The sequence below is a fragment of the Pleurodeles waltl genome, chromosome 4_2 (genome assembly GCF_031143425.1).
Source record: "Pleurodeles waltl isolate 20211129_DDA chromosome 4_2, aPleWal1.hap1.20221129, whole genome shotgun sequence".
Taxonomy (NCBI): domain Eukaryota; kingdom Metazoa; phylum Chordata; class Amphibia; order Caudata; family Salamandridae; genus Pleurodeles; species Pleurodeles waltl.
The window spans coordinates 693,953,283-693,968,826 of NC_090443.1; the positions used below are offsets into that span (position 1 = coordinate 693,953,283).

The following is a 15,544-nucleotide window of genomic DNA, read 5'->3' on the forward strand; positions in this document are numbered from 1 at the left end:
AGATATCTCTTATTTTGGAAGGCGGGGACTCCCTCAGGGTGATGGGGTACTTTACTCTGTCACCTTGATGGAGTAAATCCTGTGCGCCAAACTCAAATTCAAGCCAAAGTCTAGTTTGGGTAAAGTAGTTGATGCACAAACTATCCCTGGGGCTCTTCAAGATGGAACTCTTGTAGGTGAAGCCTTTGTCAAAGAAAAAGGCAGCCCCAAGTGCTAAGACAAACTGAAGTAAGGTTGAAATATTAAAAAATGCATTCATAATTACAGGGGCAAAGGCAAGACTTCCTTGTAAGAAAAGTTAAACGAATCCAAACAGTGTCAACATATGATACCATAAAGACCTAAGAGTATAGTACCAAATGTTAGATAAAGTGGCACCGTCATGAGACCACAGTACGTAGTGTAAACATTAAAATTACCAACATCTAACTGGAGTGGAGGGGCTCCCAGGACCTTTATTTTTTTGGGCCCTTTGGGCACAGTCTCCAGGACCTCTAGCCTCCCCACTGCTCTTGAGGGACAGTATAAGGTGGACCTTCTGGGGACCCTGAAGAAAATGCTTCCCCTGGACTTTTATGGACTGTCTTGCTGTGGGTACCCATGGAGGGGAGCCCTATGATGCCTGCTGGCCACATAGGCACCCTGTAAATCTCTGCAACAGAGAGAAACCGAAAGAAGACGAGGGAGGTCCAACTCCTGGTGGACCTACACCTCTCTGGAGTGGAGGGACACTCTGGACCTGTTTTTTCTTGGGTCCTGTGGATGTAAGTTCTGGGGCCAGTTTACGGGTAAAAGTGTTATAAAACTGTACTGAGTGACCGCCTGGGCCTGGGGCTTTATTGGACCTCAAAGCCTTTATAGCCTGCTTAACTTCTTGTAATTGGATCAGCAGTTCCAACTTATCTTGTTGTGAAGCCGTAAGTTTACGAAGGTGGACCTAATCAAGAAATTCATGTTTACCAGCCTGTGAGCAGGGTTCCTTGGCATAAAGGCTCACACAGATAATGGCAAAATTGAGCCATTTTGTCTGCATCTTCTAATAGCTGTTGAAATGAGCATGAATGTATTCTCTCTAGCTGAGATCAATTTGTATGTAAGTTGTTAGGTGAGTGCAGTGGTCCTTTCTCTTTCAAAGTCCCTGATTTCCTTTTCTAATTTCTGAATTTCTAGTTTATGCTGGTGGTGCAGTTTGGCAGCAACAGTAATAAACCTACCTCGTACTGCTCTCTTAATAGTGTCCCACTGAACAAAACCTCCCCTCACTCATTGACGTCAACATTTTTATCAATGTGAATAACTGGATCTTGCAGCATGGAGGGGTGAAGGCGCCAGCCTATAGAATGTAACACCGGGCCCATCTAAACGGACAAGGATATCAGTGCGTGGTCCAAAACCGAAATAGCATCAAGATCTCCTGAGTGCACTGCCACCATAAAGGTGTTACCAACCAAGGTATAGGCAATACAAAAGTGTTCAGGTGGACATGGGTGTAAAATTAATACTCTTTGTTTTTGGGTCGAGCTCTCTCCAAGCATCCCGAAGGCCTAATTACTGCAAGGATTGCTTTGAACATTTGGAAAAAGTGATGGTGTATCCCTAGTGAGAACCTTTCTATATTTCTGGCGAAACAACACTGCATTGAAGTCCCCAGTCAGAAGAATTTTCCCCAAAGCCATCTCCCACATAATTTTAAAGAATTGGACAAGGAAAGTGTCTTGTGTAGTATTAGGGGCAGAGACCGTAGCTGTGGTAAAAGTTCAGCCCTTAAATGTACCTATTAAGATAGGATATCCACCTTCTTTGCATGGACGAATCAGCCGAGATGGCAAGGGTGTTTTAGTGCCACTCCCGCAACCTCCCCAAGTATCCTTCCTAATCTGACACCCTAGGTCTCCCAATACGTCCTCCGAGGTGATGCTATATAATTCCTCATGTTGGTCAGCAGCGAGTCCCTCAGATTGGCGCTTCAGATCCCCTTGAGACTTGGAGGCTGTGCTGCCTCCAATGCATCTAAAATGGGAGATACCTGCAGCAGTGACTGGGAGCTGTACTCCGACGGAGAGGATTGGAGGTCCCCGAAACCTGCTACAGATTGTGGCCTCCTTCTCCTCTACCCCTGTTGAAACCGCCTTTACCAATGGAGATGGCCCCCATGGATGTGTTGCTTAAATCCCGTACCGGAGCTGCTGTTATTCTACAGGACAGAGCCTGCTGTGTGATAGAGGTCGCTGCTGCATGTGCCCCGGATCAGCCCAAGGACCCTAATGTCATCATTGAGGGGGGCCGACTGCCACCACCCCGCATTGGCCACCATGGTCCTTTCAGCAAAGTGGCTGCCACACGCCACAGGATGAGTGGCTGTGTCCTTACCTTGAAGAACCGAGCGGTCCGGATGTGGCTGTCTAGGGAGTGACGCAGGCTGCTGTGATACCTGCTGGGCCAGATTGCGGGCGCTTGCTATGGGCTCTGATGCCGGCACAGCCTGAACTCTTGGGCAGCTGTTATTGGTGGAATGGCAATCCTTCAGTGAGGTGAGGAGCTTTGGGCTCAGCCCTAGAGAAACTTTCATCACCAGCAGCTGTGCTAATTCCACCCCTAGTGTGCGTGCCCTTCCTGGCAGCCCCTAATATCACTGGATACCATATCAGCAATAAGGCTCGTATCTCTACTGCTCACCGTGCAGCTGAACTGTACGTCCCCCTGTTGTGATGGCCAGACATGCTAAATTGCTCTTTATTAACAATCTGTGGAGCACGAGAAGCTACAGTTGTGACTCCCCCTCAGCCTTAGCCCTTGCCATGAGGTGAAACACTTCCATTGCCCTACTTGGCCTGAACCTTCATCTGGTGCCAAGCGAGAAGGCGTTGGGCTGTGGCAAAGGAGCAGTAAACCACTGAAGATACCTTTGTGGGCTAATGGCTGCGCCAACTTTCTTGAGTGTTTTATAATCCCTGATGTTAATGAGGAGTAGCTGGGAGAACACCACTGACTTTTGATTCAGGAAACATGACACCTGGCTGTGGTCACCCCTTCGACTGCCTTTCCCGACTGCTCTTGCTACCCCATTTGAGACAAGCGGATCATGGATGAGGCGGTCGCACCTCCTGTGGACTGGCAACCACTGGCCTAAAGCTATGAAAAGACTGCCTGTTTTCCTTTGCCATTTTACTCCTGCCCACTTTCATCCCTAAGGATTCCTATATACAGTTGTAGGGCCCCTCATTTTCTTGAACTCTCCTTACCTCCCCCATGAATCACCATGGGTAGGGACAATTCCCCTGCCTCCACCACACTATCTAAAATAGACAAGTTTACCACCAGTACACTTAAAAAGGTTAACAAACTGTCTGACGATGACTCCAACTCGATACCCCCTGCGTTCTCGGATGTACATCACATCCTCCAAGCAATCCAGATGTCTCGGCAGGCCCTTGAATCCAAAATTGGTGAGGTCGGCGTTGAGGTTGCCCAACTACATCAAGACCTTAGATCAGTAGCTGGCCGGGTGACAGAGGTGGAGGGACATGTCTCTACACTGGAAGATGAATCCTCTGACTTCAGCTCCAAAATTACTTCTCTGTTGGTAAAGGTCCACACCCTAGAGGTCAGAGCAGAAGATGCGGAGAACAGCTCCCGGAGAAGTAACCTCCACTTGTTGGCATTCCTGGAGGGAGTTGAGTCCTCCCCCCCAAATCCGACCACCTTAGTTGAGGCATGGTTTTGAGCCAGGATGGCAGAGGAATCGTTATTGCCCTGCTTTGTGGTTGAGCGGGCGCACTGGACACTAACACTGTGAGCTCCCCTTGTGGTCCCTCCATGGGCGTTGATCATTAAACTCCTAAACTTCCATGATTGGGGTGCAGTCCTTAGGAAGGCCAGAACTCGCAATCAGCTTCTCTATCAATCCTCACATATTATGATCTTTCCGGACTAAACCAAAGCAACAAAAATCTTTCGACGCAGTTAAACAGAAAATCAGAGCAATGTCCATCCCTTATGCATTGCTCTTTCCCACAAAACTTTGTGTTGAGCACAACTTCCGCTTTTAATTTTCTGATGCCTCTGAGGCTGCTTGGGAGTGGGCCACAGAACAATAAACACTTCGTAAACACGACCTTCCGAGGGGAGGCCCACAAACTGCTCCCACAATTCCAAAGCGAGTTGGTGTTCGACCCCGGTCTCTACTTCGTCCCAAATCCAGAAACAAGAAGGGGACCTTCATGCCTAAAAATTACGACTCTTAACCTGAATCCACAGACTGATCCACACCTACGCCTTCACAAACTTTGACCGTGTCTGGGGATGTTGCAACCACGGCTGACATGGACCTCATCTTGGGTTAGCCAACAATATAACTATCTCAGGAACTTGGCAACAGATCATACTCTTGACCCAGGGTGCCCTCTAAATTTGTATACTCTCTTAATACAATGCTAGATGAAGGGGAGGCAGTTCTCAAATGGCAAGTGTATGTGTTTGCTTGTTTATGTTGGATGTTTTGTGAGCAAAAGATTCTTCTGGGGTAGATGTTTTGGGTGGGAGGGAGGGAATTGTTCTACTGGGTGTTATGTTTGATTTTTACTTGATGTTACTACTTCCTACTACAAAGGCATGCTTATCTCACGTCCTATCTACTTTGTGACCCCGCCGCTTTTGCTCCCATAGGATGTTCCCACCTGCTTACCAACAGTCTTATTATGAAGTTTGCCCTTATGTTCTGGAATGTAAACGGTCTGCTAGACTGTATAAAGTGCAATAGTGTCCTTACATTCCTTCAATGACTCCACCCTGAAGTGGCTCTGCTGCAGGAAAACCATCTTCTCAGCACTCATTGTCCCTTCCTAGGTAGATACGGTTATAATTGAGTCTTTCATTCTGGCTTCACCAGCGGTTCTCGAGGTGTAGCAATACTCAGTCACAAATCCTTTCCCTTGGCGAATATCCAAACATTTCATGACCCACTGGGGGGATATGTAGGGGTGGTGTGTACATTAGCGGGGAAGCCATAGGCTCTCTTTAGCATATACATTCCTCCACAATTACACAGACAGACATTTCAAGGCGTAACCATAGTGACAGCAACCCTCCCCCACAGCGTTTTCCTCCTGGGAGGAGACTCTGCAGTCTCTAACCCATCTATGGATGTCTCTGGCCCAATCACTCAGGACCTGCGTGCCTATTCTGGCCTCTTACTTCTTGGCTGGCTTCCCTGGGCCTCTGTGACACCTGGAGAGTCTGGAACCCCAGAAGTACTGCCTACACACACACCTCAGCGACTATTCCCACCATTTCTCATATAGATTATATTTTCCTCCCTGCAATTGACCTTTTGGTCACACCAGGGGAATAAGTGCTTCACAGAGGCATATTGTACCATTCCCCACGACTCCTCCAACTGAGGTCAACCACTCCCTGTAGACGACCTATGTGGTGCCTCTGTGCATCGATCCTTGCAGATGAACATCTAATCAAACATTTCGATGAAGAGCTCCAATTCTATTTCGATATAAATAAAGGCACGGTTGTGAGCGCAAGCACTCTATGGGCAGCGACTAAACCAATGATCCAGGGGTGGCAAAAAGATATTTGGGACAAAGAGAGAAAGAGCTACAGTGTGACATACTTGACCTTGAGACATGCATTCTCACTACCAAAACCGCACTTGCCCTTCATACGACAGAGACACTCTACAACTCAAATTGGATAAAACAGTGCTCCGCCACCAAGTCTCCCATGAAGCTTGCCAATGCTGGTAGCGACTATCCAACGTGTGTATGAACATGGCGACAAGGGTTGCGACACGGCTCCAGACGATCACTGGGTCTCTAATCCACCCAACCAATGTAGTTTTATGCCAAGCCACAATACGAGGCACTGTATACGGCGCCTGCAGATTGCTGTTGCCCACATTGACAAGCTCCCTACAGACACTGCTCTATTAATCCTCAATTTTTAACAAGCATTCAACACAATTGATTGGGACTATCTGCGGACAGTGCTCGACCGAGTGGGGTTCGTTGCCCAATTCCGGAAAATGGTCTCTCTCCTCTACGATGACTCAGGTCATGATTGACGGGATGCTGCCTGACTCATTTCCAATCAAATGTGGAAGCCATCAGGGCATCCCTCTACCCCCGTCCTCTTTGCCCTCACCAAAGAACCCCTAGCAATATTGAACAAATGCAACGTGCAGGTGTGGGATTGAAGGTGGAAGGACGCTCTTGAGGACAGGATGCGTTATACGCAGGTGATGTTCTCATATATCTCACAGATCTCAGCGCTTCGGGCCTGCGGGCCCTAGAGCTTCTTCGGCTGTTTGAGGAGGCTTCTGGCCTCTGCTTGAATAAGGAGAAGTCCCTATTGTTTCCGTTACGGGGAGACAGTGCATTAAGTGCCTGATGGATGGGTGTCCCCATTCATCTTTTCATTTTCAAATACTTAGGGATTTACATTACCACAATGCTCAAACAGGCCCACGTTCTTAACCTAATGTCCCTTCTAAACAAAATCAAAAGCAGTCTAGTGGCCTGGCACACTCTCCCCCTAATCTTCTGGGTAGGGTTGCACTGATCAAAATGATGGTGCTTCCCTACTTCTTACATACCCTACTGAATATTCCACATCACATCCCTGATGCCTGGTTTCGCAGATGGCTCGGTTTATGATGGCGGAATTGCCGCAGTGGATGTCTGCCTCTACTATTGGGCAACCCTATTTCTGGTTATAAATGAATGGCTAAAATATCACTACAGAGGAGAAGGAGAATCAACTCACCCTGTTCACTCCTCATTCATAACACATACTCAAGAGAACTTGTCTGGTGCCTACTAGGCTACCCTGAGTACTCCCCTTCTTTAGGGATCATTTACTTTATGGATGGAAAAGCCTCACCCGCTTGATCGTGACATGATTCATCTTTGGCTAGTCCAACTCACCGGGTTCAGATGATACTGACCCGGCAGTCTCAACCGTAACTTTAGGGGAGAACTAGTTCCTCCTGGGGTAAGGAGATCTAGATAAATCGTCTACTGATAAGAGTGTGGTAAAAAAATGTTAAGTTAAAACTTTCTCAATATCTATCCACAGATTATCTTTAGTCTGGATGATACTGGGTAGGATTAAAACCAGTTCACCCCCTTCTATACGAAGGGGTGTTCAGGTGTCTAACTGTTAAATTGGACAATGTCTCATGTATGGCTGAATGAACTGTGGGGGATGGCGGGGAGAGGTAGGGGATTAGAGATGGGGATTGTAATTAACATTGGAAACCTGTTGATACCATGTTTTCTCCTGAATGCCATCATGCCTTCTTTGTACCTTTTTAAGGGAAACTCAATAAAACTTGTTTAGCAAAAAAAGATATCTGTCTTCACTATCTGTTTAGTGCTGTTTAGTGGTTACACAAGACTGATAAATCATGGGGTAAGTTCGATGATGCAATTTCCCTTAGTCATTCTGTAGGAGATGCGTTTGTTGTAGAGATATCACATCTGTTGTAGCTAATGAAAACTTCTCGAAATGTACCCTCTCTTGTGTGGTGAATCCAGGCCTTTGAAATTAAGGGCTATGAAAATAACTATAGATCAACATGAAAGAGTGTAAGCTTACATATTATGGGCAGCAAAGCATGGTAGGTTTTCCAGTGATAAACCCCCTGCCAACAGAAACAAAAATAATACAGAACGTTGAGGACTAAGAGTACCAAAGTACAAGATCCCTCCAGAGGATGTGGTGAATTTAAAAGACAATGGCCTAGATGAATCCAGTATGCAGCAGTGGAGATTCCTTCAAAAAGATTGAAGAGATTCATCCAATTGGTGGGTGTAGAGATCCACTAGACAGGATCCACTAGACGGATTTACAGATTTATCTAACAGACAGCTCCATAGATTTACCCAACAGAAAGCTGCAGGGATTAATCTAACAGATTACTGCAAATATTCAGCAGCAGGCATTCTTCCAGTAGACAGCTGCCGGTATTCTAGTAGACGATTGCAGAGATACCACCAATAGACAGCTGTAACGATTTACCCAACAGACAGCAGTTGCATAAATTACTCCAACAGACAGCTGAGAGATTCATCCAATAAAGGGCTGCAGACATTCATCTGGTAGACAGCTGCAGAGATTCATCCAATCAAGTCAGGCAGAGACACAGAGGATAGAATAATCCAATAGGCAGCTTCATGAATTTACCCAACAGACAGCAGCAGAGGTTCATCCAATATATAGCTGCAGATACCCAGCTGCAGACTTTCATCTTATACATGTCTGCAGAGATTCATGCCAAGAACAGCTACGTAGATTCACCCAACAGTCAGTTGTTTAGATTCATCTAATAGATAGCTGCATAGACTCATCTGATAGACAACCGCAGAGATTCATCCAATAGACAGCTGCAGATTTTCATCTAGTAGGCAGCTGCAGAAATTCAACCAGTAGACAACGTTATAGATTCATCCAGTAGATGGCTACAGAATTTCCTCAAAGAGACAGCTGCAGACTAGTAGGAAGCTACAGAAAGTCATCAGGTAGACAGCTGCAGGGATTCATCTAATAGACAACTGCAGATATTCATCCATAAGACTGCTGCGGAGATTAGTTCAGTAAGTGGACAGAATAAATGCAATAGAAAGCTTAGTGGATCAAATGAGACATTTCACACTCACACTTTCTTTGATGGCATTGCTTTCCAATAATTAATGTCTTTCAAAGCCTCAGCTGAAGCCCTGCTATGAAAACATATAACCAGCTAATACTCATGAAGCAAGGGCACATAAAAATGCCACATAAATTTATGTTTTTCAGCATCCTTCGTAAAACATCTGCATGACACTATTGATCACAGAAGTAATGTAAAAGGTACCTTTTCTTGTGTGGAGAAAGCCCTTTCTCTCTTTCTTCTTCATGTGCTTTTCTTCTTGATGGATGGTTTTAGTTACAACTGGAACACTTTCTATTTCTTTACCAGTCCAGTTAAAGGTTTTTTTGTCTCTCACATCTGGGAGAATTAATGTTTTCTTTGGATTTTCATCTGGTTTTGGGGAGTGCACTTTCAACTTCATTGCAGCATTAAGACCTAGTAGTGTCTGGGGAGAGTCATAAGAACTTATGGATTCTTCCTTCTGTAGTTGTGCCTCTGGAAACAGAGAATTATTTTCTTTATCCTTCACAGGAGCCTCACGGTGCTGTGCATTAGATGCAACTGTGCCCAAGAGTTGTATGTCTGGGACAACTGCATGAGAGTGAATGTCTCTGCGCTTATCTTGGACATGAGCCTCATAGATCTGTGCCGCTGATGCAACTGCATTGTAGAGCTGTATTTCTGGAACACTTGCTTGAGAGTGCTGACTTTCTGAAGGGTAGAGCTGTGTGTCTGTATCAACAGTTTGATAGTTTTGAGAATCTGGCGTAAGAACATTATAAAGTTGTGGGTGTGGAGACAATGCAGGAATACTGTCCACGTGGTCAACTCCAGGGAGAAGATATAACTCTGGTTGTGCAGCCTGAAAAATGAAGAAAGGAAACTAAACAACTTGGAAATCATAAGCATTCCGATATTTGTTTTTGTTTACAGTCTGGTGGGGCGAAACTGCCTCCTAAGTACAGCACATATCTTTTTAAACCATTTCATTCAGACATGAGATATGGACGGCCAGAGGGAAATGTTCCCTGACGGTCTGTACATAGGAGGATTAATGGCAGAGCATGACTGACTTTATGGAGAAAATGAGGAAATGATGAGGACAAGAGACAAGACAGTCATGAATCAACATGGGCACACAAGATGCATTCTTTTTCAACATCCTCAAAAAGGTGCCTCCTACCGAAATAGAGAGTGGGCTATATAGCGTAGTAGGGTTGGATACCAAACCTCGGCATGACGTACAGGCTCAAATGTTACACTACTACAGGAAGAAGCAGAAAAAGGACAGGAAAATACAGGAGCAAGCCCAGAGAGAAACTGCTAAGCTGGTCCAACATAAGTTTAAAAGGGCTGCCTTTGAGGGAGCCGCATTGGCCGCACGCATGCAAATGGCACGAGTCTTGAAGGGAGCTCCACCTCAGAACCCCTGAGGGTTTCCACCCAGTCCTAGCGGCAGAGGTTAGGGAGGCTGGCAGCAGCCAGACCTCAGAGAGTGCTACTATTGCTGCAGAATGGGCCACATGGCTGACCAATGCAACCTAAAGGTGTATCATGAGCAAAGAGCAATAAGCCTTGGCCAGTCCCCACAAAATCCCTGTTAGAAATGGGGTCTTTGGTTGACAGTCAGGTTACCCCCTGTTCAAGCAAGGACCCTCACTCTAGTTAGGATAAGAGAGAATCACCCTCAGCTAACCCCTGCTTACCCCCTTGGTAGCTTGGCAGAGCAGTAGGCTTAACCTCAGAGTGCTGGGCGTAAAGTATTTGTACCAACACACACAGTAACTTAATGAAAACACTACAAAATGACACAACACCAGTTTAGAAAAATAGGAAATATTTATCTAGACAAAACAAGACCAAAACGACAAAAATCCAACATACACAAGTCAAGTTATGATTTTTTAAAGGTTTAAAATAAAAAGAGTCTTTAGGTAGTTGTAACACCACACTAGCGCTGCTAGCGTGAAAATGTACCTGGTTTGCGGCAAAAATAACCCCGCACGGGCGGTGTGCGTCGAAAATAACCCTGCACGGGTATATGCGTCGAAAACAGCTCGGCACGGCGAGGCGCGTCGAAAAAGCCAGCCACGCGACGGTCCGAAAGTCCCGCGGCGCTGGTTGCGATCTCTCAGCCTTCGTCAGCGATGCTGCGCGTCGTTTCTCCTGCTCCGGGCGTCGATTCTCCGGTCGCGTTTCCTGCGGCGTCGTTTCTCAGCTGCGGAGTCGGCGTCGCGTCGTTTTCTCAGCCGCGATCGGGTTCGCGTCGATCTTTTCTCCGCACGGCGCTCGGTGCGTGTATTTTTGTCCTTAGGCTGCCAGCCTCTCCTTTCAGGGTCCCAGGAACTGGAAGGGCACCACAGAGCAGAGTAGGGGTCTCTCCAGAGACTCCAGGTGCTGGCAGGAAGAAGTCTTTGCTATCCCTGAGACTTCAACAACAGGAGGCAAGCTCTACATCAAGCCCTTGGAGATTTCTTCTTCAAGATGGAAGGCACACAAAGTCCAGTCTTTGCCCTCTTACTCAGGCAGAAGCAGCACTGCAGGAAAGCTCCACAAAGCACAGTCACAGGCAGGGCAGCACTTGTTCCTCAGCGATCAGCTCTTCTCCAGGCAGAGGTTCCCCTTGATTCCAGAAGTGTTTCTAAAGTTTGTAAGTTTGGGTGCCCTTCTTATACCCATTTTAGTCTTTGAAGTCACCTTCCTTCAAAGGGGACTCACACCTTCTTGTGAAATCCTGCCTTGCCCAGGCAAGGCCTCAGACACACACCAGGGGGCTGGAGACAGCATTGTCAGAGGCAGGCACAGTCCTTTCAGATGAGAGTGACCACTCCACCCCTCCCTCCTAGCAGAGATGGCTAATCAGGAAATGCAGATCACACCCCAGCTCCCTTTGTGTCACTGTCTGGTGTGAGGTGAAAAACAACCCAACTGTCAAACTGACCCAGACAGGGAATCCACAAACAAGGCAGAGTCACAGAATGGTTTAAGCAAGAAAATGCTCACTTTCTAAAAGTGGCATTTCCAAACTCACAATCTCAAAATCAACTTTACTAAAAGATGTATTTTTAAATTGTGAGTTCAGGGGTCCCAAACTCCACATGTCCATCTACTCTCTAGGGGAATCTACACTTTAATCATATTTAAAGGTAGCCCCCAGATTATCCTATGAGAGAGAGACAGACCTTGCAACAGTGAAAACGAAATTGGCAGTATTTCACTGTCAGGACATATAAACCACATTACTATATGTCCTACCTTATCCATACACTGCACCCTGCCCTTGGGGCTACCTAGGGCCTACCTTAGGGGTGCCTTACATGTAAGAAAAGGGAAGGTTTAGGACTGGCAAGTGGGTACACTTGCCAAGTCGAATTTACAGTGTAAAAATACACATACAGACACTGCAGTGGCAGGTCTGAGACATGATTACAGAGCTACTTATGTGGGTGGCACAACCAGTGCTGCAGGCCCACTAGTAGCATTTGATTTACAGGCCCTGGCACCTCTAGTGCACCTTACTAGGGACTTACTAGTAAATCAAATATGCCAATCATGGATAAACCACTTACATACAATTTAAACAGGAGAGCATATGCACTTTAGCACTGGTTAGCAGTGGTAAAGTGCTCAGAGTTGAAAAGCCAACAGCAACATGTCAGAAAAATATAGGAGGCAGGAGGCAAAAAAGTCTGGGGATGACCCTGCATAAGCAAAAGTCCAACACGACCCCCTACCAGCCTAAAGCCAGGGGAGAACAATCAATACCTTGATGTACTTCCCTGATTGGGGCGATAGAACAGGGACCCAGGCCCACAACAGCAGGGGCATGTTCCAGTTCTACGCCTTCCTGACTCCAGTTGGATCCCTCTGTCCATACTCTCAGGGCCCACTAAGCTAACCCATGGGGAACCCTTCTCCACATCTACAGACACCATCTGTGCAACACCTAACTTTACTTTGCTCACAGATGTATTGCAATGGGCAGATAGTACCACCAGGGCCAACACAGTGGTGTTGCCCACTCCACCCCCGGGGTGTGACTCTCGTCCTCCCCCCCCCAGGGGCAACTCTGTCCACCAGGACAGCAAGCCACAGTGGCCCCAGACAACTGTCAGGGATGAGAGCCCGACCTCAGGCCTCTCTAACCACTGTGACTGTGGAGAGTGGGGGGTGGTAGCCCCAGGTGCCTGGCACCCTTTGACCACTCTCTCTTCCACCAGGTCAGGGATGACAACCTGACCCTGGTCCTCCCCTCTGGGGCTCTGTAACCTCCCTGCAGAAGCGGCACCCCCAGAGTCAAAAACTGTCAGGGTGCTTGTAGAAGCAGTCCTGCACAATTCTTCCACCAGTGCAGGGATGTTAACCTGCAACTGATCCTCCAACCTGGGGTCTGTACCTTCAGGTTGGACCAGGGCCAGGGGTGAGGCTTCCCTCCCCCTGCCCTCTCCTCTGGGGTCCTGAACCACCCAACTAGGAGTGGCCCCCCCAGAAGACAACATGGTAGGGGCACTGTTAGCAGTAGCCCCTTCCTCCAGGTCAGGGGGGACACCCTTAACCTGGCCTCCCAATCCAGGGTCTGTACCCACAGACTGGATCACTGCCTGGCAAACCAGGACTTCCTGGGGGGCATACCTACCCCCTACCAGGTCAGAGTTTACCCTCTGAACCTGGTCATCCAACCCAGGGTCACCACCCTGCGGTTGAACCACTGCCTGGCACACCAGGACTTCCTTGGGAGCACACTTACCCCCCATCAGGTCAGAGTTTACCCCCTGAACCTGATCATTCAACCCAGAGTCACCACCCTGCGGTTGAACCATTGCCTGGCACACCAGGACTTCCAGGGGGGCACACTTACCCCCCTCAAGGGACACACTGTCCCGAAGGGCCACACAAGAGTCTGGCTGGCGCAGGTCTCCTGACCTCTGCCCATCTGACAGAGTCTGGATTCCCCCCAACCCAGAAATGGTCTTACCAAGGTCATTCATGGGGGGCTCTGCTCTCAGAGCTGACCCCTGACCCTCCAGGTTCTCCACTGGGGTCCGCAACCCCCTCTCAACCCTCTGTCTGGACTTCTGCACCCCCTCACTAGGAGTGGTACTGCCAGACACCAGAACTGGTGGGACGCTGGCTACAGCCGCCCCCCCAAGTTCTCCTGACACTGTGGGGTCTCCCTCAACAGATGGCCCTATGGTACAGGCTAGGCTCCCCTCCTGGTGTTCCCGCAGGGAACCCTCCAGGACCTGGGACCGGATCTCGGGCACCTTGGGCCTCAACCCATCCCCATTCCCTCTCCTCTGAGACTGGACATGGGGTCCCTCACCCATCCCACTACACTGGGACCTACCTGGGACACTACAATCCTTCCCTACCTCACCTGGTTGGGAACTACCTAGACCACTCCTCTCAGGAGCACCCCCAAATGCCTCTTCAGACTCTCTGGTACTCACCCAGAAGTCTGCCTCCATTGTAAGCTCCCTGGGGTCAGAGAACTCACACTCCACCTGGTGTTGGCATAGCTCTGGAAAATAAGGACTAGACATATGCTCTCCAGCAATTACATCACTCAGCCCCTCACATGAATTAACCAAAGTACCCTTCACCCAACCATCCAGTGACTCTGCCTTGAAAAAGCACCCCACATCACCCTCCTGAGACTGGTGAGACAGTACCTGACTGTCCCTGACACTCAACCCACACTCTTCTGGGATGTTTTCACACTCCATAACCAGGACTTCTACCTGGGGGGAACCCCTCTCCCTGTCACTCTCACCTAGAGTCAGTAGAGTGTCCCTCCCACCAGTAGGAATATGACTCCCCATGCCAGTTCCCCAATCCACCTCAGGGACCCTGTGCATCACTGGAGCTACCTCATACCCCTGAACCTCCTGGCGTGTGTTAACTCCCTCCTTCAAGTAGGGCACCACCTCTCTGGGCATGTGCACTTCTGCAACATCACTGGATATACAATTGTTGCTGCCACCATTCCAGCTGGACTCAGCCCTCATGACTTCCAGCTCTTTCAATTTAAGCTCGTAAGCATAAATCATTTTTTTAATCTCTAAGTTCCTCCTCCTTTCTTCCAACTCCCAATTGAGCTTTTTCAGCTCCCATTGGTACTCCCTCTCTGCCTGTCTGTCCTGTAACTCTTCAGGAGTCAGACCCTTGGGTGACACCCTGCCATCCCTCCTGGGGACCCTCCCCCCAGGCGTAACAGGTTCCTCCACTACACCACTGTGTATCCTCTGCACTCCCCCCCCCATATTCTCCTCCTCTGTGTGCCTTCCAGCCTTCTTGATTGTCACCCAGGCCCTCTGTGCCTGTTGCAGCTCCCCCTCCCTGGTGGAGCTCTCAGTGGGACAGTCAAGATCTTTAAGGAACTGTTTCAATTGAGCAACTGAGTACTCCTTCAGTTTCTCCATTTCAAACACAGCTCCAGCTGTTGCATCTCCAGATTGAGACATGATGGTCACAAGTGCAAAGTTCCAAAAGGCAGAAAAAAATAATTTCCCAATGAAGTAAAAAGAATCAGTCAAGGGATCAGCAAAATCATGGAAGTAGAATAAAAAGAGTCCTTAAGAGAAAAATCAAAAGATCACCAAACAAGTAGTATGTGGTCACGTAGTGGTCTGAGATCAAAACAGTAGTGTACACTTAATTACTGTATGTCAAGTACAAATACAAGTCCAATCCCGACCGCTGGTCACCAATGTTAGAAATGGGGTCTTTGGTTGACAGTCAGGTTACCCCCTGTTCAAGCAAGGACCCTCACTCTAGTTAGGATAAGAGAGAATCACCCTCAGCTAACCCCTGCTTACCCCCTTGGTAGCTTGGCAGAGCAGTAGGCTTAACCTCAGAGTGCTGGGCGTAAAGTATTTGTACCAACACACACAGTAACTT

The 15,544-nt window shown here is 48.0% G+C and overlaps 1 protein-coding gene across 1 annotated transcript in view; it reads right to left on the reverse strand.

Annotated features, from left to right (window-relative positions):
- SPATA1 (spermatogenesis associated 1) overlaps positions 1-15,544 on the reverse strand; it is a 277,801-nt gene that overhangs the window by 131,203 nt on the left and 131,054 nt on the right. Inside the window, exon 5 of the mRNA XM_069232296.1 lies at positions 8,867-9,506. Coding sequence (XP_069088397.1) covers positions 8,867-9,506 — 640 coding nt within the window. The remainder of the gene's footprint in view (positions 1-8,866; positions 9,507-15,544) is intronic.